Source organism: Aedes albopictus, chromosome 1 (genome assembly GCF_035046485.1).
Source record: "Aedes albopictus strain Foshan chromosome 1, AalbF5, whole genome shotgun sequence".
NCBI classification, from domain to species: Eukaryota; Metazoa; Arthropoda; class Insecta; order Diptera; family Culicidae; genus Aedes; species Aedes albopictus.
The window spans coordinates 336923569-336947220 of NC_085136.1; the positions used below are offsets into that span (position 1 = coordinate 336923569).

Consider the following 23652-nt stretch of genomic DNA (forward strand, 5'->3'; position numbering starts at 1 on the left):
TTATACTATTAAATACCAAAACTACAGAAAAACGTAGAAAAAACTCCAGAATAAGGCTTGGAAAAATTCCGGCTTCAAAGGACTCTCAGAGACTAGCTAAAACCCTCCTGGATCCCCCCGCAAACACGCCTGAGATCTCCTGGAACCCCCCATGTAGCCCTCTGAGACCCGCTGAAACACCCTTGAGACTCCCAAAAACACCCCTCAGATCTCCCAAATTGCCCCTAAGATTCCGTACGTGCCCGTAAACGCCCCTTGGAACTCCCTGGAACCCTCTGAGACCCCCTGGAACACCGCTGCTCCAAGGGGCACCGCCCCTAAGACTCCTGGTGATCCCCCTGAAACCCCCTGAGGGACCCTGAGACACCTCTAGGACCCCCAGAAACGCCTCTGAGACCCCCTAGAATCTTTCAGGATGCACGGCATAAAAAAGGTGCATAAATTAGATCTGCATGAAAAAAGAAGTGTACGTACTGTTCGTCTACTTTTCATCACTCTCAATCGCAATAACTGTCGATTCTCTTCCCGTCTGCATCTCCCGCTTTATAGGTTCTTGGAACTCTCTTGGCCATCCCAATGTAAGACCCCACACCGGTTCGATCCAGTGCTTCCCCACGAGCAATGCGGCTGTTCTTTTGTTAGGTGCTGCTGGAATGTTTTATGGACCCCCAATGCTTCTGTAATCTAATCAATGAGGCCCGTGTGGACTTGATTTCTAAAAAAAATTGGTGTGGTTTATGGAAACAGATAAGCAACTCTTGGATTTTGCTGTTGATATTCGGCTGCAGGTCAAACTCAGTTCACGGTTTGAATCATACAGGTTAGAGCCTTGAAGACGATGAGAGAGTTTGTAACAGTAGCTCTATTGCTGGTTACCGTTGGACTTGGTTACGCCCAGGTCCATCCGGATATCGCTGAGGACGCCTACTTGGATTCCGTAAGTTACTCTGAGTTTCATTTCTGTAATGACTTTTTCGTGAGACATGGCAATATCTTCTAGTTGGGACTGCTCCGCAAATATGGTTATCCCGCCGAGGAGCACATCATCGAAACGGACGACGGCTACCTGCTGGGAGTTCACCGCTGTCCAGGCAGTCCGGTGTCTCCTCCGGCAACCGGAAAACCTGTGGTGTTGCTACAGCACGGAATGCTGAGTTCTTCGGCTGACTACATCCTGATGGGACCGCAAACCAGTCTGGTGTACATGTTGGCCGACGCCGGGTTCGACGTCTGGATGGGTAACTCCCGGGGAAATCGTTACTCCAACCGCCACCGTTCGAGGAACAATCAGACGCAGGTATTCTGGGACTTTTCCTGGCACGAGGTTGGCAGCATTGACGTTCCGAATGTGATCGACTACATCTTGGCTCGGACGGGACAGCAACGGCTGCAGTACGTGGGACATTCGCAAGGAACAACGGTGTTCTGGGTCATGATGTCCCAGCATCCGTACTATAACCAACGGGTTAAGAGTGCCCATTTGTTGGCTCCTGCCGCTTACATGCACCGTACTCGCAGTCCTTACGTTATATTCTTGGCTGCGTATCTGCACACTACGGAGTTGATGCTGCAGATGATGGGTACGTACTACTTTGCTCCGACGGACGAGATGGACATTCAAGGTGGCATCAATAATTGTCGAGATGGGGCTCCGTTCCAACAGATGTGTACGATCACCACTTTCCTGATGGCTGGATTCAACTCTCAGGAAGTCAACTACGTAAGTTAACCTAGTCATCCGTATTGTACCACCTGCTAACCGAAGTCTTCTTCGTAGACAATGCTCCCGGTGATGCACGGTCACTCGCCTGCGGGAGCATCGTCCATGCAGATGATCCACCACGCCCAAACGGTCCGATCGCACATCTTCCGGCAGTACGATCACGGACCGACGCAGAACATGATCCGATACGGATCGTTGACCCCGCCCAACTATAATCTGAACAACGTCCAGGCACCGACCCTGCTGTACCACAGCACCAACGATTGGCTGGCTACGCCGGAAGACGTCCTGCTCTTGGCCAGTCAGCTTCCGAACGTCCACAAGCGCTACCTGGTTCCGATGCACGAGTTCAACCACATGGACTTTGTCTGGGCCATCAACGTACGCTCGCTGCTGTACAACGAGCTGTTGGCCGATTTGCGAGCGTACGCTTGATACGGTTTATGGATACTTGACGGAAGGATACACGCTTGCTAACAATGGTTTGAACTAGATGCTTTTTTATTTTGAAGAACCCGACCTCTCCGCCTGTTCCACATATTTGATAATCTCTTTGTACAGAATTTCTTTGACATTGTTTGCCAGTATGAAATCTACATGACTGAAGCGTTTGTCCGGCACTGGATAGCTGCTGACCACGTTTGACAGTTCACTCTCCAGCTGAAGCACGTTGAGGTAGACTACGGTGTTGTCATTGTATCCATAGTAGGTCCTCACTGGAGCCGTTACCTGAGAGAGGTTGTATCGTGGGACCACGTTGGACCCGTAGACTTGGTGGTTCTTTTTCGGGTCTTCATAGTCCAGCTGCCTGAAGATCCCATCCTTTATAATCTGCGCGTAATGAGTTACCTGCTTGAGAGATGACCCCGCAGGAAAGTGTCCAAGGAAGATCCGTAGCATTTTCTGATGTGGTAAATCGGAGTTAGAGTTTACTTAGTTGACAGACAGATTATCAAACTTACCGCGTCCAATTGCGTAGGGTTTCGTCCAACAACATCGTAGATGATGGCTCGACAAATCGTTTGCTTCGGAGCGGGACACAGCCATCGGTACAAGTAATACTGCTGATCGTTGAACGGTAAAAATTCGTACTTCTCAATAGACATAAACACGTCTATGATTGAAGGCAAGAGCGTCACTAATACTCTAATCAATGCACTTCCACTACGATACATGTAAACTGCTGGAGACAACGCGTGCAGTTGAAGGATCTTCTCATTGTATTCCGGTCGACTGCTCAGCGCAACAAAGCTGGTCATCGCTCCTTGCGAGAAGCCGATGTACTGTAGTCTTCGAGCTTCCGTTTGCTCAAGGACGTAGTCTATCAACGCCGGGACGTCGTAGTATCCAATCTCATGAAACGAAAAGTCCCAAAATTTGGGCGAGACCGTGGACAGCCGTTGGTGCTTCGTGGAGTAACGATTACCCCGGGCGTTCCCCATCCAGACATCGTAGCCACGATCTGCCAGCAGATACGCCAAACCATGCTTTCGACCGATCACCACCCAATCGGCACAGCTACTGAACAACGAGTGCATCATGAACACTGGATACCTTCGAGCACCCTTGCTACCCGGAATCCTGAACATCGCCAGCAAATAGCCATCTTCTGTAACGACCTCGTGCTCTTCGACTTCGTATCCGTATTTCCGGATCAACTGCGGCTAGAACGGAAACAGAATTCGATGAAACCCGCTTCCAACTGATCTTCCGCCATCTAGAATACTCACCACCGTCAACAGAGCGTCCTTTTCCTCCACCAAGAACGGCGACGACGACGACTGATTGAAACCCAAAGTATAGTCCCCAAAGAACACAATAACTGCCCAAAATCTCCACAACATCCTCCTACCAAGACCGTACTGTACCAAATCACCTTCTGAACTGATCTACTCCAACCGTTCTGGATAACCACATTCTGGGAAAGCTGTACCCATAGAACCTTATCCCTCACCCCTTCCATTAACCAAATTGCTCCACCTTATAGTTGCCACTGGTGTTTATCATTAGCGATATTGTTTCATTGGATTATAATTTTACCTGTGGTCAAGATTTCCACTACTGGAATCTGCGCGCGCGGGCCTCGGCTAATTGCCACCTACAACCGCGCGCTAATTCGCTCTCCAACCATCAACCACATCATCAGGCAAATCTCCACGCGGTGCGGTGTTTCGTACCTAGGTACCCGTTGGTTGTCGGATGATGACGTATTGTCCGCGACGAGGTGACTAACGGTTGGCCTGGCCGTCGCGCACCGGTGCGGTGCGCCATGGATTGCGGTTTTATCCGATTTGCATTGTCCCCCGCCCGGCGAACTAACCAGCAGCTGCGTAAAGGCCGGGCGTAATTGGACAGTTGAGTCGCCGCATGTCGCATCCGAAATACGCAGAACCAACCAACCCATAAAGGCATACCATCGCCGAGGGCTGGGAAATTGCGACTATGAGTAGTATCGACATACGTAGAATCCGCTGTATTTGATGGAGTTCCGATAAACTCTCACGAGCGTCAATGCGTTTGAATGGGAAAACTATCGCGCGCGCGACAAATGCCACGTGCTGATGCTAAGTAGGCGTCGACTGCGTTCACGCGTTTTCGCGCGCGCGCTGTCAAGCACGCTTAGATTAGTTTATTCATCTTGATAATGCTGATGAAAAGGCAGTTTTGATATAGTTTTGATATATATTTTCCAGGGGGATGACGAAGGGCCAAAATCATCTACCCAGCATTCAATTCAACATGGCGTCCAATGTTTTTGTTTTGATTGCTTAATTCATGGAAAAAATGCGCTGGAAACATCGAAACTGCTTCGCTGCTACATATAATATCGTGCAAAGTGATAAGGAAAGGGAAACAATCATCAAAAACAACGATTTCGTTTGAAATGTGTAATTTCTGAAATAAGCACTAGCAACACACGAGCCACACACCCGAAAATCAGGAGCAAGTTAGGGTAAACCGACCAGAAAGTGGGTACCAAAACGCGCCGTACCAAAAATGATGTTGGGTGCAGCGGCGATGTACCGAGTTTGACAGCCGTGTCACCCCACTGATATTTTCATTTCCATAAATTTCTCATAAATGACAACGTTAGCGTTAGTTAGCTAGTGCTAGTTTTTTTTTACTGCTAGCGGAAAAATGTGGATGAACGACACGGGTCGCATACATTATCACTTTCTTCTAATCCTATTTATAGGACAGTGCTTTTGACGTGAATATTTCCAGAATCAATTTTAGAATACTTTCTCCAGAGAAGTTGTTCTCCACATCCGTGTCCATACCTTGTTCATAGTGGATAATATAGTTTGTGACTGGTTCACTAGCTGGTGTATTAAAACGATGCTGCAAAGGTTCCATATTGTCACGGTCTATGAGCTTGATTTCTTATGCGAAAGAAATTTATTTCCCTGGAATGTTGACAATAATTATAAATTTATAGTTCATGTCTTCGGCAGAGTTATTAATAAATACACATAAGAGTCAATGTATGTGTGTATTTGTATGTCACGGAGACAAATTTTGTTCGTTTGAAACAAAAATATTCATGTTTATTCGGTAAACTGATAAAATGTTTAAAACTGAAATTTTAATTTTAAAGCTAACTTTTAAGGGACGACTCGAGTAACGAATAACGACGAAGGTTAACAAACGAAAATAGTTTATTAAGGAAATACGTCTGTATGACTTGAGGTCTGGCTTGTGAATAACTGTTAGAAAAAAATAACAGTGGTTGGTCACCAAGGGCGTAACCAGGGTGGGGCATTAGGGCGATTGCCTACTGCGTCAATACCCCCTCTCAATCGTCCGTTTGGTGATCCTCCGGTAACTCATCAATCGGATAGTCCAAGAGTCCTACGAAGCGTCCTGAAGCGGTTGAAGTCCAAAGCTTTCGTGAAAATATCGGCAACTTGATTTTCAGTCTCGATCGGTTCAATTTTGATTCGACCAGAGGCAACGTTGTCCCGGATAAAGTGATGCCTGACATCTATATGTTTGCTTCGCTTAGTTTCCAGGTTAGTGGCCATTCCTATACAGCCACGATTGTCTTCTCGTATCACAACCGATGTTCCAGGACGGGTAATCTTCATATCTTCCAGTAATCCAGATAACCAAAGAGCTTCAGCTGTTGCACCGCTCAGAGCTATGTATTCTGCTTCGCTTGATGAGACGGCCACCGTTGCTTGCTTTTTGCTGGACCACGATACAGTTGATCCGAATACCTTGAAGGTGAAGCCACTCACTGACTTTCGGTCCTCTGTGTCATACGCCCAGTCAGAATCAGCAAATCCTTCCAGGGGAACGTCTGAATTGTTCTTCTTGAATTCCAGGGTCATCTCGGAGGTTCCTTTTAGGTATCGAATGATCCGTTTCAAACAATTTCAATGGTCATCGGTAGGAGCTTGTTGGTAGCGACCCATGTAGCCTATGGAAAAACAAATATCGGGACGAACACAAAGCATTACGTACATTAAACTTCCGAGCAATTCCCGGTACGGTTCTTGAGTAGGTTGTCCAAGGCGGTTCAGTTGTAAACCTTTCTCCATTGGTGTTTTCGTAGCATTGCAGTCAATCATCCCGAAGCGTTGAAGAATCCTGTCCACTTGTGCCTTCTGTGAGATCTTGAGGACACCGGACTGCCTGTTGTAATCCAGCTTCATGCCCAGGAAATGGTTAGCTTCTCCACAATCGGTCATGTCAAAAATGGAGGACAATTGCTTCTTCAACTTCATCACGGATGCAAGTCTTCTTCCTGCTATCAGCAAATCGTCTACGTACAGGATAATATAAATTTCATCACCTTCATCACATCTTGTATATAAGCAGTAGTCGTGTCTTGATCTGGTAAATCCAAGCTTGATAAGTTCTCCATTGAACTTTTCGTTCCAGCAGCGTGGAGACTGCTTTAAACCATACAAGGACTTCAGTAGCTTGCAGACTTTCCCTTTCTCCTTCACAGCACGTAACCACTGCTCACGGTCGTCTCTCGATGGGATGTCGGAATAGCATTCAGGGGGATCTGTGGATAACGGGCCAGCAGAAGTTGCTCTATATCCGGTGAAGAAATTTAGGAACTTACCAGGGAGCTTGCGCTCCCGTTCACTGCGCCTCAGCACGACATCCCTTTCGGGCTCGTGCTGTTCTGGTTGCGAAGGGAGCGCGCCTGGTGTTGATCCATTCGAGTCGTGTTCATCTAGATCTTCATCTTGGACCTCTTCTTCGTCATCAGTGAGTTCAAATCTTGCGCCTCCGGGATTCTCGTCATCTACCTCAGGTTGATCGGTATCTTCATTCGTCATCGCATGGGAACATTCCCCCTCTTGCTCATCGGGTGGTAGAATTACTAGAGGAGCATCAGCAGGTCCTTCAGGGTCCACGTTGTACGGGTAACACGATTCATCAAATTTGACGTCACGAGCGATAACAATTCGTCTTGAAATCTTATCCCACAACCGGTAACCATTGGCAGCATATCCAATCATAACGGTTTCACGTCCTCTGGGATCCAGTTTTCCTCTGTGTTGACTAGGAATCCAGGCGTAAGCTTTGCAGCCAAAAACTCTGAGCTTCTCCACGGATGGCTTCTGCTTGTACCAACATTCAGCTGGACTCACTGACTTCGGAAGCGCCGCAGTTGGACTTCGATTAATCAAGTAGACTGCCGTCAACGCTGCTTCCGACCACATGGACTTTGGTACCTTGGAATCAAACAGCATCGCTCGTATCTTCTCAACAACGGTTCGGTTGAACCGTTCTGCCACTCCGTTTTGTTGGGGCGTGTACGCCACTGTGGTCTCGACTTGAATCCCGTTCCGTGTATAGTGTTGCTTTTGGGCATTCGACAAATACTCACGTCCCTGGTCAATCCTCAGCTTTGAAATCTTCATTCCGAATATACTGGACGCCATCGCTTCATACTCACGGAACTTGGCAAAGGCTTCACTCTTCCGCTTGAGCAGGTATATTACGGCGAAGTGTGTATGATCATCAATGAACGAAATGAAGTATCTTGAACCATCGTACGCTGGGGGATCCACCGGGCCACAGACATCTGAATGGATTCGCTCTAGGGGCCTTGTTGCTCTCTCTCGGGTGCCATTGAAGGGATCACGACACTGCTTTGCTTGAACGCATACATCACAGAAACTCACCTTATCTGGGTTACAGCTGATACCAGTCACCAGGCCGTTCCTCATCATCGTGTCCATTCCTCGCTGGCTCAAGTGGCCCAACCTTCGGTGCCACAGGTCATTCGAAGTCGTAGCACTCATTCTTGCTGATGATTTCTCCAGCTTCACTTCTATCTCGTACAGTCCACCTCTCATCTGCGCTGTAGCAATGACTTTCCCTTCTTTCTTGAGCAGCGCCACTGATCCGGAAAACGTTACTTCCACACCTGCGCTGGCAAGCTTTTTGACCGACATGAGGTTGTCGCGCAATTCCGATACCAGTAGGACGTCCTCCATTCGAAGTGGTGTTCCTCGGTTGCTACATCCAGTGATTGTTCCGGCAATCTTCGCTTCCAACGTCTCTCCGTCCTTTGCCACGTCGATGACAACCGACTGTCTTAGCCTCTTGAAGGCCGAGAACACATCTTGACGGTTGACCAGATGGTCGCTCGCACCAGAATCAAGTTTAAAGGTTACCTTGCTCGTACTTGTCTTCTTGCTTGACCGATCTGCCATGAATACTACCGCGTTCTTCGTTGCCACGTTTGCTTCGTTTTCCCGCTTCGATCTGCAGTCTCGCTTGAAATGTCCACGCTTTCCGCATTTGTGGCATCTTCCCTGAAACTTCTTCGGGTCTTTCTTGGGTTTTTCGGACTTTTCTCCCGCAAACGCTGCCGTGTTGGTTCTTCCACCGTCTTCCTGTCGTTCCGTGTACTTCAGCTCCTCCGCCAATAAACGTTGCTTGACCATCTCCAGAGTCAGGTTTTCTTCCGGGATATTCTCTAGAGCAGTCACCAGTGGATCATACCTGTCCGGAAGGGTCTGGAACAAGGAAATCACCGCATCCGCTTCATCGATTTTTGCGCCAGCCGTCTTCAGTTGTCGGATGAGATCCTCAAACGCCATCAGATGAGCTCGCATGGACTTTCCTTCTTCTAGCTTCAAACGGTTCAGCTGCTTCCGGAGTAGATTCTGGGTGCCGATAGACTTCTTCGCAAAAGTATTTTTAAGCACCTTCCACATGTCCTTGGCGGAGTTCTGTTCACGTACAACCTCCAGTACCTCGTTGGCCAAGAAACTCACAATATGGGCCTTGGCTTTACGATCCGCTTCGTCAAACTTCGTTCTCTCTGCTGCAGCCGCCGGAGGGTTCTCCGTGAGAGTCTTCAACACACCAGCAGAATCCAGGAACATCCGTACTCTGTAGCTCCAGTTCTGGAATCCTGGTCCGCCATCGAATTGTGGAATTCCGTGTGCCGATTCTCGCGCGTGGGTGCCCATAACCTTTTAAGGGACGACTCGAGTAACGAATAACGACGAAGGTTAACAAACGAAAATAGTTTATTAAGGAAATACGTCTGTATGACTTGAGGTCTGGCTTGTGAATAACTGTTAGAAAAAAATAACAGTGGTTGGTCACCAAGGGCGTAACCAGGGTGGGGCATTAGGGCGATTGCCTACTGCGTCAATACTAACTCAATTACACATTTATTTCGACAAGCCCCCCGTTCCGCCGTCGAGAACATAAACCAAACACACAAGTTCCAGCTGCAACATCAAACAAGATTTCCTCCTGCAAAAAAGGCAAGGTTCACCGAAAGTCTGCACGAAATCCCGTTGTTTTCGGGAGCGTATGTTATCTAATAGTTGTTGGCATTGAAAGTACAACACGGGAAGTGGGTTTTTCCAGCGAAGGAAGAATGACTTTATAAGTTTAATGGGAAACAAACATTTCCGTAGGGCCGACCTGCCACAAGAAAACAAAAATATTTACATTTATTTCTAACATAATCTGTCAGAAGATGCATTTTTGTTCCAAACATGGATTGCATTTGCTTCAAATATGATGTTCGATTTGCTCCAAACAGTTTTATTTTTGTGGAATGAACAAATTTACAATTCATTTGAATTTACCTCAAATATTTTTGATATTAACATAGATTTTTCTGCGTGTATATATGCGTCAATTTTGTGGGCGATAGTGGCGAGCTAGGAACAAGCAAGCCATGACTTTTATAATCTATGACAGCCATTAATAAAATATTCATTCGTTATCAGAACCATAAACAATACAGACGTTTACCTTAATCGATCTACGGCCATATCCAACAGGTTATGGGCCAGCTGTGAATTTGGAGAATATTGAAGTCGAATTTCAAGTCCTGTGAAGAGTCCGCCGCAATTGGATTTGCCGGAAGCTATCAAGATGGACAAATTTGGAATCGAGAGGCTAGGAAGCGAGAATTATGAAAATTGGAGTTTCTAGGTCAAGAGCTTTGGAAGTTTGCCACGACTGCTCCGCCGGTTCCCGTCACCGAAGCCTGGAAGAATGGAAATGCCAAGACCCAGGGAACAATCTCGTTATTCGTTGGGATCATGCAGCAATCGTTGATCCGGAAGTGCAATTCAGCCAAGGAGATCTGGGACACGCTCAAGAACCATTACCAGAAGACGTCGCTCACCACCAAGGTATCGATCCTCAAGAAGATCTGCGATCTGACATACACCGATGGGGACGATATGGAGAACCACCTTCATGAAATGGAAGACACGTTCCAGAGGCTGACGAACGCGGGACTGGAGCTCGGGGCAACCCTGACAGTAGTGTTGGTTCTGAGAAGCCTTATATCATCATTTGAAGCGCTAACCACGGCTTTGGAGAGCCGCCCGGAGGACGAACTGACGATGAACGTAATCAAGCATAAGTTACTGGATGAATGTCTGAAGCGAAGTGACAAATCGGGTCGCGCGGAAACCATGCTGCGTGCCGAAGTTGGACCCAAGAGTATCATCTGCCATCACTGCCAGAAACCCGGTTACGTGAAAAGAGAGTGTCGTTTGCTGAATCAGAAGACGGATGAAAAGCGCAAGTTCAAACCGAAAACACCGATGTCCAAACAAAGAACTAGAGCCGTTAAGGAGAACCATCCGGCAGATTTTGCGTTTGTTGCTGCTTCTTCGACTGTCCCAGCCACAGTTTGGGAGCGTCCGACGATGAAGGAATGGATCGTAGACTCCGGGGCATCCAGCCACATGTGTAGCGATGAAGATTATTTCGAAGACATCACATCCGTATCAAACATGTTCGTAACACTAGCTGATGGTCGAGTAGCTGAAGTAGCCGCAAAAGGAACAGGAAAACTGCGCTGCCGAAACAAAAACGGTAAGGAAACGATTATCACATTGTCGGACGTGCTTCATGTTCCAGAACTCGACGCGAATTTGATATCGGTTGGTCAACTGGCCGACAAGGGTGCGGAGATCAGATTCACTGCCAAGGAATGTTCTATCGAGCACAACAACTTTGTAGCTGCGGTAGCTGCCAGACGAGGCGGGCTTTACAACTTGCAAGTTTCGAAGGGCAATGCGATGGCGGTTGCGGAACAACATCCGAAGAATTGTTTGCATAACTGGCACCGAAGACTTGGACATCGTGATGTGGAAGCAATTCAACGCATGGTTCGCGAGGGGCTGACGACTGGCCTGTCCATTCAAGACTGCCTCATCCAGGAAGATTGCGAATGTTGCCTGCAGGTAAGATGGCCTGATTGCCTTTCCCGCAGCACACCAGACCACAATCCACGAAGATAGCCGCCCAAGTAACAATTCAAAACCGTTGATAAGCATGCTAGTTTAACAAATGTTCTATAAAAGCGCCAATAGTTGAACAAGCATATGTGTTGATCAAAGTAGCGAATAAGCATTTCAAACAATGAAAATAGCACCTTTGTTCATCATATAATTGGTAATTGAATAACAAATTGAACAAAAGTTTAAGGAAAGTTGTTTAGAAATGTCCACCAATTGCCTAAGAGGTTTGTAATAATGTTAGAACACAGGCTGTTTCCAACGCATCGGATGCCGCTATTCCACATATGATTCACAGTGGAATAAAAAGCTTAAACGTAGTTTAACAAAACTTGCTTAATCAGTTTTTTTCAGCTGCTGATTAGTAATGTAACAGTATCACTTAATAGTCATTGCTCGCCATGTTCACATTGGTCTACGCGGTTGCTGATTACAAGAATTGATCATCACACATGAGCCTTGCTGCAACAGCACATAATTATATTTCACTATTTAAAACATTACAACTCACCTATTCACCAAAAGCAACGAAACCACGGAAAACACCGTTGAACGGCAACTGAAGAGTCTACTGTAGCCGACATCGATGAGTAGTTCTCCCACCATTTCGTTTCTACGCCATAACCTTTCTTAAATTAAAAATTGTTTCTTGGGCGACTTGGTGCACACCGATATCTGCGGACCGATGAATACAGTAACCCCAGGAGAAGCGAAATATTTCATGGTGATGATAGATGACTTCAGTCGCTATACTGTAGTATATTTCCTGAAGTGCAAATCCGAAGCAGTGGAGAAAATCCAGGAGTATGCAGAGATGGTGCACATTCGTTTTGGACGATATCCGACAGCCATCCGTTCAGATCAAGGAGGAGAATATAAAGCGAAGCAGCTGGGAAGATTCTACCAAGAGAAGGGAATAACACCGCAATACACCACCGTCTACACGCCACAGCAAAATGGCGTTGCAGAGCGGAAAATCGAACCCTGGTTGAAATGGCAAGATGCATGTTACTGGACGCTGGAATGAGCTACCGCTATTGGGCCGAGGCGGTCAATACTGCAACGCATTTGCAGAACCTGTGGCCCAGCAGATCCGTCAAGATGACTCCTTACGAAATATGGCATGGACGAAACCCCGACGTTAACCACCTGCACGTTTTTGGATGTCAAGCTTACGTTCACATCCCAGCGCAGTACTGTACAAAACTGGAACCGAAGGAAACGAGGATGACGTTTGTGGGTTACTCGGACCATCACAAGGCGTACCGTTTCATCGATCCAGCGAGTGACAAGATCACCTTCAGTCGAGATGCACGTTTTTTGGAGAATGAGAAGGCCGTCAAGCAACACCCGAAGAATCCCCACGTAGTTGAAATCGAGTCGACGATTATTTCCGAGAGTGACCCTGAGGCGGTGCCAGCCGTTGCAGCAGACGAGATTGAAAGCGAATCGGAGTAAGAATCCGGCGAGGAGAAGCTAACATCATCGTCTGAAGAGGTAGTGACACCAATACGACGTTCAGAGCAAATTACAAGAGGATTGCCGCCGGTGAGGTACAGTGAAACCATCAACATGGTGTAATATCCATTCAGAATTAGCAATTCGGTTTAGTTCAGTGCAACACCAGTTGACAGGTCTCTGATTGTTATAATGTAATACTACCATCACAAAGTAAAGTGTACGATGAATCGTATAAAAGTTGAATAAACGGAGCAATCAGCTCTTTTGTATCGTGACTATAGGGCACTGCATTGTTTTGATTTTATATGGGATTTTGACGTTTCTTGGCCTTGTTGTTTACAAAATTTCTGTAAGAGTGAAAGAGAAGGAGAGAATTTCGTGCAGTTCCCTATTGTTGAGTACGGATCATTACTCCAACCGTGAGAAAACCCCCCAGTTCATACTGTTTACATGGCAAAGAAGTTTTTTCCTGAACCGAGTACTTACGATGAAGCTATTAGTGGACCGGAAAGCGCCCTGTGGAAAGCGGCAATTGAGGAGGGGATGAAATCACTCAACAAGAATTGCCACGGGAGATGACCACGTTACCACCCGGGAGGAAGGCAATAGGATCGAAGTGGATTTTCAAGCGGAAAGAAGGTGAGCATGGCAACGTTGTTCGCTATTAAGTACACTGAAAATATTCTACACGTTCGAGCCACATCAATTCGAAACATCTGAATTTAACGTGTCAAACCAGTCATAAATCTACTTTTCGAAATCATGTGTAAAACACGTTAGTTTGGCATCATAAATGTCAAATTTTTTAGAATATCAGTACCAGGCACCCAGCTGCGGGTCCCTGTTCACCAAAAAATGAAGTATGCTTGGACATACTTAACGCGGGCGAGTTCGGTGTTGTACATTACGTTATAGGCGAACCATCTCCATTATTGATACATAAACATACTGTCAAACACGATAAAATCATGTGTAAAAGACAGTGGTTTTGAACCTCAACAATTCAACATCTGATTCAAAAGAATTACACGTTAATATAGCATGCTGTTTTGAACGATACATTAACGTGTAAAAGAACATGGATGAGGCGTGTCGATTATTTTCAGTGTACGTTTAGGGCCGATTTCTTCACCTCGGCTTTGCTGGTAAGCCAGGCTTACCCATATAGTTAAACCTGCACTGTTGAAAATGCTTTGACATCCATGTGCACAACAGAACATGTGCTCATGTTCTGTTGTGCACATGGATGTCAAAGCATTTTCAACAGTGTAATTTCCCACATGGCTTGGTCAGCCAAAGCAAAATCAAGAAATTGACATAGTTAAACCTGGTTTAACTCTTAAGCCAGGGTGAAGAAATCGCCCCTTAGTGGCGCAAGGATTTACGCAAAAATACGGCACCGACTACGATGAAGTTTTTGCGCCAGTTGTGAAGCAGATGACCTTCCGGGTATTGCTGTCTGTCGCAAGTCAGAAGGGTATGATCATCAAGCATGCGAATGTGAAGACAGCCTACCTGCATGGAAAATTGGAGGAAAACATTTTCATGCGGCCGCCACCGGGATCAGAGGTCGTTCCGAGTCTCGTGTGTCACTTACGACGAAGCCTGTATGGATTGAAACAAGCCGCCCGTGTGTGGAACAAAACCTTCGATATCGTCGTCAAGAAAATGGGATTTATACAATTAAAAAACGACTCGTGTTTGTACATCCGGAAGTTCCGGAACAACGGTGGAAAGATCGCCTACCTGGTTGTATACGTGGATGATCTCGTGGTGGCTTGTGAGGAAGAAGCGGAGTACGAAGAAATTATTCGAACACTGAATCAAAACTTTGAAGTTACGTCCTTGGGAGACATTCGCCATTTTCTCGGCATCGAAGTTCAACGAACAAACCAAGGAGTATCCCTGTAGCAAAAAAAAACATACATTAACAAGCTACTTCAACGTTTTCGAATGCAAGATGCAAAATCATCCAAAATTCCCCTGAGCCCCGGCCACATCCAAACAAACGAGGAGGAGTCAGACAACTTGCCGAACAACCATCAGTACGCAAAGTCTGATCGGTGGGTTGTTGTATGTTGCCGTCAACACTCGCCCGGATATTGCTGTAAGCGTGTCTATCCTGGGAAGAAAAACAAGCAACCCTTCTCAAGCCGACTGGATTGAAGCCAAAAGAGTACTACGGTATCTCAAGGAGACGATGGATTACGAGCTGGTGCTGGGTGTGGATGACTCTCCGTTGCACATCTACGTTGACGCTGACTGGGCCGGCGATTCAAGCGACAGAAAATCAACCTCAGGATTCCTGTTTCGGTTTGCCGGAGGATCAATCAGCTGGAGTGCCAGAAAGCAAACGTGTGTTACTCTGAGTAGTACAGAGGCCGAATGAGTTGCACTAACTGAATGCTGCCAAGAGTTCCGGTGGATTCAACGTATACTTGAAGATTTTTCCGTGGAGATTCCAAGTCCGGTGATCGTGTTTGAAGACAACCAAGGATGTATCAAACAATCAAGTTCACCTTCCGTGGGATGACGATCGAAACACATTGAAATAAAATATCACTATGTCCGGGAGTTGCAGCAGAACGGCGAAATCGAACTTCGGTACTGCCCGACGGGAGAAATGGTGGCGGACATGCTGACCAAGCCACTTCAAGCCGTGAAGCTGAAACTGATCCGAGAGGCTGCAGGGTGCTGCAGGTGTCCTGCCGTCGAGGAGGAGTGTGGGAGATAACGACGAGCTAGGAACAAGCAAGCCTTGACTTTTATAACACAGCGTAACAAAAAATAACTTTTGGTCTGTCTCAAGAGCAAACTTATGTGTCTCCGAAAGATTTTGGGCCGCTGAATCCGAATCCGGGCTCAGATTTGCTCCAACACGTCACAATTTTGAGCTATACCTCAATTTATAGGGCAAAATATGCGATTTTGGGCTTTTTTGACTGCAAGTTATTAAGCATGGAAATATTTTTTTTAAGCAATCAAAAGGTTAATTGGTCAATTAACATCTAAATAAACGACTCATGCAAAATATTTCGTTTTACCAAATCAAATTTGATAGTTTTAAGCGGTTTATGTTAGGTACGATATTTCCCATACAAGTCACCCTCCAAAAGTTGCATGCAAGTTTTCATACTAACATAAAATGCTTAAATCTATCAAATTTGATTAGGTAAAACGAAGTATTTTGCATGAGTCGTTAATTTAGATGTTAATTGACCAATTAACCTTTTGATTGCTTAAAAAAAATATTTTCATGCTTAATAACTTGCAGTCAAAAAAGCCCAAAATCGCATATTTTGCCCTATAAATTGGGGTATATCTCAAAATTGTGACGTGTTGGAGCAAATCTGAGCTCGGATTCGGATTCAGCGGCCCAAAATCCTTCGGAGACACATAAGTTTGCTCTTGAGACAAAAAAATGTTGCGCTGTGCAATCTATGACAGCCATCAATAAAATATGCATTCGTTATCAGAACCTTAAACCAATCAGAAGTGTTTTACCTTAATCGATCTACGGCCATATCCAACAGAAACACTCTGAGACCCTCTGAAACGCTCCTGGGACCAACTTAAATGCCCATAAGGCCCCCTGGGGCACCCTTAAACGTTCCTGAGGCCCTATTGGAACGCCTCTGAGACCTCCTGAAGCACCTCTGTGACCCCCTGGCATCCTCTGGGACTCCCTGAAACCTTTCTAGAACTCAGCTGTGGGACCCCAGAAAAGTCTCTGAGACCCCCTGAGGCGCCCCTGACACTCACTTGCTATTTACTCAGCTCAGTAGCGTACAATCCAGAAACGATGCATAGACGATTTTTATCTGGTGGTTTTGTCTAAAAGTTTACTAAACAAAGTAGGGGTTGCAAAGTCATGACAGAGCTGTCTCTCTACGAGGTGAGTGTAATTTACATTAACCTCGTGGAGAGTTACCTTCGCAGCTCCCTCGCGACTTCGGTATGCGTGAGCGACCTCTACTTTATTCAGCAAACTTTTAGAAAAAACCTCAAGGAAAAAGTCGTCCATACATCGTTCATTGATTGCACGCTTCTGAGCTAAGAAAACAGCAAGTGAGTGTAATTCTTTGCAAGTGAGTGTTCCCATTCTTGCCCTGTACTCTTTGAAACGCCGCTGAGACTTTCAGGTATCCCCTTACTACCCCCTGAAACTCCCCTAAGACCCCCCCCCCAAAACTCCCCTGAGATCTCCTGATACCCCTTGAAGCACTCCTGAGGCCTCCTCTACCCACTTGAGACCGCCTGAAACGCCCCCGACGCGCCCCTGAGACACCCTGAAATTCCCTGGGATCCCATTGTAATGTTGAGATCTCCTAGTGATTCTGTCACATTCGCCCGAATGACAAACGCCCGAATAGACCATTCGCCCAAAAAGAGCATTCGCCCGAAAGTCATGCAATTTCTTAGAATATGTTTTTTATCTGGTTTGCCATGATGAAAGTTTAAGGACAGATGCATGTTGTATCCAACCAATCGCAAGAACAGCGCCAATAATAATCATATTAGCTTAGTTTGAAAGAATGGCCTATGTTTTAAAGAAGGTCTGATTGCTTGTGGATATATTACATTATAGGTCATTAATTGTTGAAACAAAATAAAACAAATGTTTTCAAATAAATGATCAACAGCGTCGTGACAAAACGTGGCTTCCAAAATCAGTTTGGCCTTGTTGCAATGTTGTAGTCGAACGAGTTAAGCAAATCAATTAGTTTACAAATTAATATAGAATATCGTGGCATACATAACAATTAAAATGTTCTCACCGCTGACTGCTTTGATCGAAGTTGCAACAGTTATATCAACTACAGTAAGCTCTCCCTTGATCGACGTTGAAGGAGCCGTAGATGTAAAGAGAACAACATTAGGCACGATTTGTATCTAGTAAGCGAACGTATTAAAATTGAATATCGCATTAGTGAGAATCAGCTGTAATGCTACCCGGCTAAATGCAGCAAAACCCGTAGCAACAAAGGTGTGTGACGTGTCCCGAGTTGTGACCAGACTGCGCGGGTCAAACGGCATGCACGAGATCGAACCGCTGGCGCTGGCTGATGCTGAGCTGAGGCTAATCTCACTTAGTACTATAGTAAAATCTAGGGAGATGAGTGTGATTAGGATTGCGTAACTGTACTGGTCCGCATGCCGGACCGGACTACTAGATCCCGAGGTGATCGAGTATAGGAATCTGGATAGTTAGTACTTGGTTAGTACGAGTTAGAACACGGGGCTGGTCGAACAACTTTTACGTTGCATCGGGATATAGTAGAATGAGTTTATCGGGTCGTTCGTTGATGGTTGTGTTGATTTGTGCATTGTTGGAGTCTGTGCGTTGCGCAGAAGGAAGTTGGTTCGAAATTGACGAAGGAGATGGGAGTTTGTTAATTGTGAGAGCAGTTTCAATTGGCATAAATCAATGAATAAGAACATTATTTGAATTCTTGTAGCCTGATCTGATCATCAAATATGGATACGAGGTAGAAAGTCATTCGGTTACCACAGAAGATGGTTATGAGCTGACAATGTTCCGTATTCTACCGCGGCAGCCTACTGAGACTAAAAAACTTCCGGTTCTGATGGTACATGGCCTAATGAGTAGTTCAGTTGATTTCATCATCATTGGCCCCAACAACAGCCTCGCCTACTTACTCGCCGACAACGGTTACGATGTGTGGCTGGCGAATGCACGAGGAACGCGATATTCCAGAAAACATTCCACACTTTCGGTTGATTCGGAAGAATACTGGAGCTTTTCGTGGCACGAGATCGGCTACTACGATCTACCGGCCAAGATCGATTACATCCTAAACACTACCAGTAGCAATAAGCTGCAGTACATTGGTTTCTCTCAAGGTACCACCGCCTTCTTTGTGATGGGGTCCACACGTCCGGAATACAACGACAAGATAGCGCTGATGATCGCTCTCTCGCCTGCCGTATTGATCAGGCGGTTTCGCAGTCCGATTGTATGGCTGATTGTAGAGGCATTGAAGGAGATCAAAAGACGGAAAATTCCATACGGTAACTTCGAAATTGTTCCTCATTCATACCTGTCCTATTATATAGTGCAGGTTATATGCGCTGAAGACGATCCCAATAACGTTTGTTACAAATTTATATCGCTCTTTACCGGGTTCGATCCGGATGGGTACGATCAAGTAAGTTCCAAGTGTTGTACACCAAGCGCTCAAGTTCTAACTCCGTTTCATGTAAACCGTAGAAATTGATAACGGAATACTCTGGACACTTTCCGGCCGGTGCTTCGATCAACCAATTCATCCACTACGCTCAAGTCTATACGAACAACGGTTTCCAGCAGTACGACTACGGACGGAAGCAAAACATCCAACGGTACGGTACGAAGAAACCTCCCGTCTACAATCTGAAACTGGTGACGGCACCGATCCTGATGTACTACGGCCTTAATGACTGGCTGGTGCATCCGCAGGACGTTTTGGATCTGGTGAAGAAACTGCCAAGGGTGATCGCTGCCAAGCAGGTTACGGACGAACGGTTCAACCATATCGATTTCATCGCGGCGAAGAACGTCCGATCGCTGCTGTACGATCAGGTGATCGAGGCGATGGAGGAATACAATCAAAACTGAGTGGTGTACTCCTGAGACGAGTACCCTAGTAATCATAGTAACGAATCTGGCTCAAAACAGCTTTAACCCTTCCAGGGCTTACTTAACTATGCAGCTGTTATTGCAAATTTAGATAAGGTTTGTGTTCAAAAACATAAAAATTACAAAATATTCAAAATTTATTTTTATATTGGACATGCTTTTTGTTGGAGATTTCTGGGCCTTCTGGAGTGCTTCATTCTGTGGTGAACACGAAAAATGAGTTAAACTGGAGCATCCGGTGAGTTTGTTCTTTGTTGTTTCCTTTCGGTATGTGGACTCTATATTCTTTATTTTATTGATTCACCAAAGATGATATTTTTGTTTTTTTTAAGTGTATGTATCTTTTAAATATTCTACAGAAAAAATTTAACAAAGTCAAAAAAAAAAATGAACTAGTGGAATCCTCGAATTCAGATGATTAAGCTATAGGGCGGTTGAGAATAAATGGCCGTGTGAATAAGATATTTTTAACTTTATTTATTGAAATATTGAAAACCTGAATCTCCCTATTTTTCGATATTTCGCATCTAGATTTCTCTTTATGATCGGGCAGCACCTAAGTCCGAAAACATATTATCTGTTTTCATGGTAATGTCTTCTCTTCTCAATGTTTCCTTGTTCTAATTCAGTCTCGTTTGTGATTGCCTTAAATTTTGTCTTCTAATGTCTATATACCCGAAGCCTATCCATTACTGGACCATGCTTCTTCGGTGCAAACTGTTATGGCGAGACAGATCTTCTGTAACATGGTAACAGTAATTAAAAGAAAAACTTAAACTATATTTTACTATGTAATCCCATCACCTGAAAAAAACAAATTCCAATAACAAAAATTGAAATAAAAGTTATAAAAATATTTGACCTTAAAAAGTATTTGAAATAGAGCCTTTACTGTCAGAAGCGAAGTTGGCGTTCCGTGTCTCTGACTTAACGAACGTACCTAGAGAGTCCGATAAATGAGTTCGGTCTTTAAAAATTAGCTCACTTTCAAATTAGGCCCCGAAAATAGCCGAATGAATAGAATCGGGTCGCGCGTAGGTTTGATAAAACTAAAATCTGAGTTGAGGTTTCTCTTTCATTCTGACTGTCTACAGTTAAAGAAGTCTAGTGGCAAACCGTGAAAAATTATAAAGTGTGAGAAGAAAATCAAACCATTTTGAAAGTAAAAGTAATATCTAGTGTACTACCGAAAAAATGTGTAGCTAATTCTGGTAAATTATAAAAGAATTACAGGTTTTCTTTAGGCCAAAAGTTTCTATGACAGAAAGTGAAATTATAAAAACACGTGTGACTAGTAAGGTTTGTAAAACAATAGAATGTATTGTTCTTTTTACGGAGTGAATCTTTTAACATTCAGGCAGAGGCCAGTATCGCGGTAACCCTCGTGTACAAGCGAGAATCTGTACAGCAACGTATTTTCGAACAAACCGATCAAAATCGTACAGGTAATTGTAAAAAAGTGATTTCGGTTTTGACAAATTAAGTAATTTAAAAATCGTTTGAAGATCCCTTCAAACGAGGGTGCACCCCTAGGGCCCGGACGGCGTGACATCACAGAACTGATCGTTTGCGTCATTCTGTTGGACCGATAAGGCTGTGACGAAGCATACATAGTGCAGCATAAATCGTGACGTCACTCGCTGGTGTGTCAGTTCAACTCACCACGCGGTCTGTCCAAGCCACCAACCGCAAGCGTTTCCACGGGCAACCGATAGAGGACGACTCGTCACCATCCAACACGATCTGTCGCATGCAAGCCCGGCGGTTTGTTGCATGAAAGATTGCACGCCTCGCCATCACCTGCGTATACGCCACGTGACCGGTCAAAGGCGTAAGTTTGACCACGTTGATGACCAGTAAGTGCACTTACCATCCTCCGCTGGACTCCGTGGGACCACGCCATCGTTCCTGGTAGCTGTAAACCAAGTAAGGTCGACCTAATTTTGTAAATACTAACCCCCCCATACCAATGTACATATTATAAGCAAGCGCTAAGACAAAGATCGTCAATTGCCATTTTAGTTCCACAAGTTATTAGGGAAATAAACGAAGAGCTCTGCAAACGCATGTTTTAAGCAATTCTTAGTTGTTGCAGTTTTAGTGTCTGAGAAGTTTCAACACAGTTCGGTTTTTTTCTCGTTGGATTAGAATAGGCTCTGGAAAGGGACTCCTTATTGGTAACCGGACCACCCTGTAAGTTGTATATATTTTGAATTTAGCTATTCCTTCGGTTCGGTTTCGGTTGCGCTGAAGTTTCGATTGTTGGGCTAAGGACTGAAGAAAGGACTCGCCCTGAGGATTCCTGGCCGGGTACGGGACTTTCCGATAGAGTTGTGGACACGCTCCTTCGCGGTGGTTGATAGCCACCTGGCGCTTAAGTGAAGGTTGTTTTTCTCCGAACCTTATCTTCCGCTTTTCCCAGTCCCGTTACACTTCATATGTTTGTTTTTTTTTTTTTTTATTATGGAGGTTTCTCTTTTTTTTTATCTACACATGATTAAGTGTTTCTCGACTGTTGGTTGGTTGTCTCAATCCTTCGGCCCTTTTCAATATCTAAATGTTATTTAGATTCATATTCACAAATCTTCAAACTGTCCACCGATATAAACTGCGCTCTAGACTGTCGATTAGAGCTTCTCATAACAATCCCACCCTACTAACACAAATACCTTAGGTGGAGATGAACCAGCCTCGGGCTGAAAATCTCCCTAATAAAGCTAATAATAAAATACCTTAGAGATAGTTCGGGTGCCCTGTATCCTTTGAAGTAGACGATAAACTAACATTCCTACCCTGTACTCAGGTACAGTTTCCCAACCTTCCTCAACTAACAACGTTGACAACTGATCCAATATGTGAAGAAATGTTACATTTTCTAGCGGAAACTTGAAAAGATATTTTCCCGCGCAAAAAGTAGCTGCACCATTGGACATGAACTGCAGACATTACGAAAGCAAATCCTTCTTTTCACTTTTTTTTTTGAAATTTCTCCAGGAAATAATTTTGAAAATCCTCCGGAGGTTCTCTCTTAGGGTTCACAGTTCTTCTTGGGATTTCAGCAAAAGCTGTTTTGTGTGACTCCATCAGAAGTTGTTCTGAAATTCTTCAAAGATTTCCTTATGTCATTGTTTCAGGAAATTCGTCTTTCTGGAATTCTTTCTTTTTCCTGAAATTTATTCATAAATTTGTTAGATTCCTCCAAAAGCTTCTGCTGAATTTGTCTTTAGACATTTTCCAGGACTTCGTATTGAGTATCCGCCAAGAGATCAATCTGGAAATCTACAAGAAGTTCCATCGTCCATGTGTTTCTTCTGGAAAACTCCTAGAGTTCTAACTAGGAATATTCCAGGACTTTCTTCTAAGTATCCTCCAGGACTTACTTCTGGGAATTCTTCATGAATTCCTTTTGATTATTCTCCAGAAGTTTCTTCTAGATATCATTCTTGCCAGATGGCAATTTCTCCGGTTTTTTTTTAGGAATCTTCCAGAAGTTTTTTTTTCTGGGAAACGTTCAGGGGTATCTTTTGGAAATTATCTTGGAGTTCTTAAAGGAATCCCTTAACCCTCCTTTTGCATTAGGGTCATTTTTTACGGTGTCAGGCCATTCGGCCGAAGGTCATTAGGCCGAATGGTCATTGTTACAGCGTGGCTGGACCGGAATCGACCGACAAAATCGCTCACCTGTAGACCACCGTTTGGCTTCTGGGCAGCGTGTTGGGATTAGGGGAAGCACCAGGTTCGGCTTCGGCTCAAGTTCCAACTCACTTGCGCCACAGTCACGTCACCAAAACTACTTCTACTTCACAGGGGTTCGTTTCTCGCCGATTGATCACTTACACACTTTATTTGGAATTTAAAACTAATTTATTCAAACTTATTTTATACAAAAGTAATTCACAATTTAATTTTCAATTTTTTAACAGACGACCATGTGCGTCTTCCTTGCGCTACAAAATTTTCTCTACTCTACTGCAAAATTCAAATTTGAACCTCGCTTGCTGCGATGCGGTTCGTTAGTTGCCAAGGCAACCCGTTCGCGTGGTCGCGACGACGGGCGTCGGCAGTGCCCGAGC

General features: G+C 45.0%; 3 protein-coding genes across 3 annotated transcripts; 2 read left to right on the forward strand and 1 right to left on the reverse strand.

Moving 5' to 3' along the window:
* The first annotated feature begins 755 nt into the window (after nucleotides 1-755).
* LOC134287947 (lipase 3-like) lies at nucleotides 756-2212 on the forward strand. The gene is made up of 3 exons (XM_062851268.1): nucleotides 756-937; nucleotides 1001-1720; nucleotides 1778-2212. Exons 1-3 carry the CDS (start codon nucleotides 839-841, stop codon nucleotides 2156-2158), a joined length of 1200 nt encoding a protein of 399 aa, XP_062707252.1. The 5' UTR covers nucleotides 756-838; the 3' UTR covers nucleotides 2159-2212.
* A 12-nt stretch (nucleotides 2213-2224) lies between these two features.
* On the reverse strand, nucleotides 2225-4021 carry LOC134287945 (lipase 1-like). The gene is made up of 3 exons (XM_062851253.1): nucleotides 3454-4021; nucleotides 2686-3387; nucleotides 2225-2626 (listed from the first exon to the last, which is right to left on the reverse strand). The coding sequence occupies exons 1-3, from the start codon at nucleotides 3565-3567 to the stop codon at nucleotides 2225-2227; spliced, it is 1218 nt and encodes a 405-aa protein (XP_062707237.1). The 5' UTR covers nucleotides 3568-4021.
* A 14018-nt stretch (nucleotides 4022-18039) lies between these two features.
* On the forward strand, nucleotides 18040-20273 carry LOC134287948 (lipase 1-like). The gene is made up of 3 exons (XM_062851278.1): nucleotides 18040-18338; nucleotides 18399-19109; nucleotides 19172-20273. Exons 1-3 carry the CDS (start codon nucleotides 18222-18224, stop codon nucleotides 19556-19558), a joined length of 1215 nt encoding a protein of 404 aa, XP_062707262.1. The 5' UTR covers nucleotides 18040-18221; the 3' UTR covers nucleotides 19559-20273.
* The last annotated feature ends 3379 nt before the right edge of the window (nucleotides 20274-23652 follow it).

What these genes read in the sequence shown, in the direction of transcription:
- LOC134287947 (XM_062851268.1), top strand. Translation starts at nt 839, where the DNA reads ATGAGAGAGTTTGTAACAGTAGCTCTATTGCTGGTTACCGTTGGACTT. An exon ending in AGGACGCCTACTTGGATTCC is followed by an intron (nt 938 to 1,000) that starts GTAAGTTACTCT and finishes AATATCTTCTAG; the next exon opens with TTGGGACTGCTCCGCAAATA. An exon ending in ACTCTCAGGAAGTCAACTAC is followed by an intron (nt 1,721 to 1,777) that starts GTAAGTTAACCT and finishes TCTTCTTCGTAG; the next exon opens with ACAATGCTCCCGGTGATGCA.
- LOC134287945 (XM_062851253.1), bottom strand. Translation starts at nt 3,567, where the DNA reads ATGTTGTGGAGATTTTGGGCAGTTATTGTGTTCTTTGGGGACTATACT. An exon ending in AGGACGCTCTGTTGACGGTG is followed by an intron (nt 3,388 to 3,453) that starts GTGAGTATTCTA and finishes TTTCCGTTCTAG; the next exon opens with CCGCAGTTGATCCGGAAATA. An exon ending in ACCCTACGCAATTGGACGCG is followed by an intron (nt 2,627 to 2,685) that starts GTAAGTTTGATA and finishes TTACCACATCAG; the next exon opens with AAAATGCTACGGATCTTCCT.
- LOC134287948 (XM_062851278.1), top strand. Translation starts at nt 18,222, where the DNA reads ATGAGTTTATCGGGTCGTTCGTTGATGGTTGTGTTGATTTGTGCATTG. An exon ending in GAGATGGGAGTTTGTTAATT is followed by an intron (nt 18,339 to 18,398) that starts GTGAGAGCAGTT and finishes GAATTCTTGTAG; the next exon opens with CCTGATCTGATCATCAAATA. An exon ending in ATCCGGATGGGTACGATCAA is followed by an intron (nt 19,110 to 19,171) that starts GTAAGTTCCAAG and finishes TGTAAACCGTAG; the next exon opens with AAATTGATAACGGAATACTC.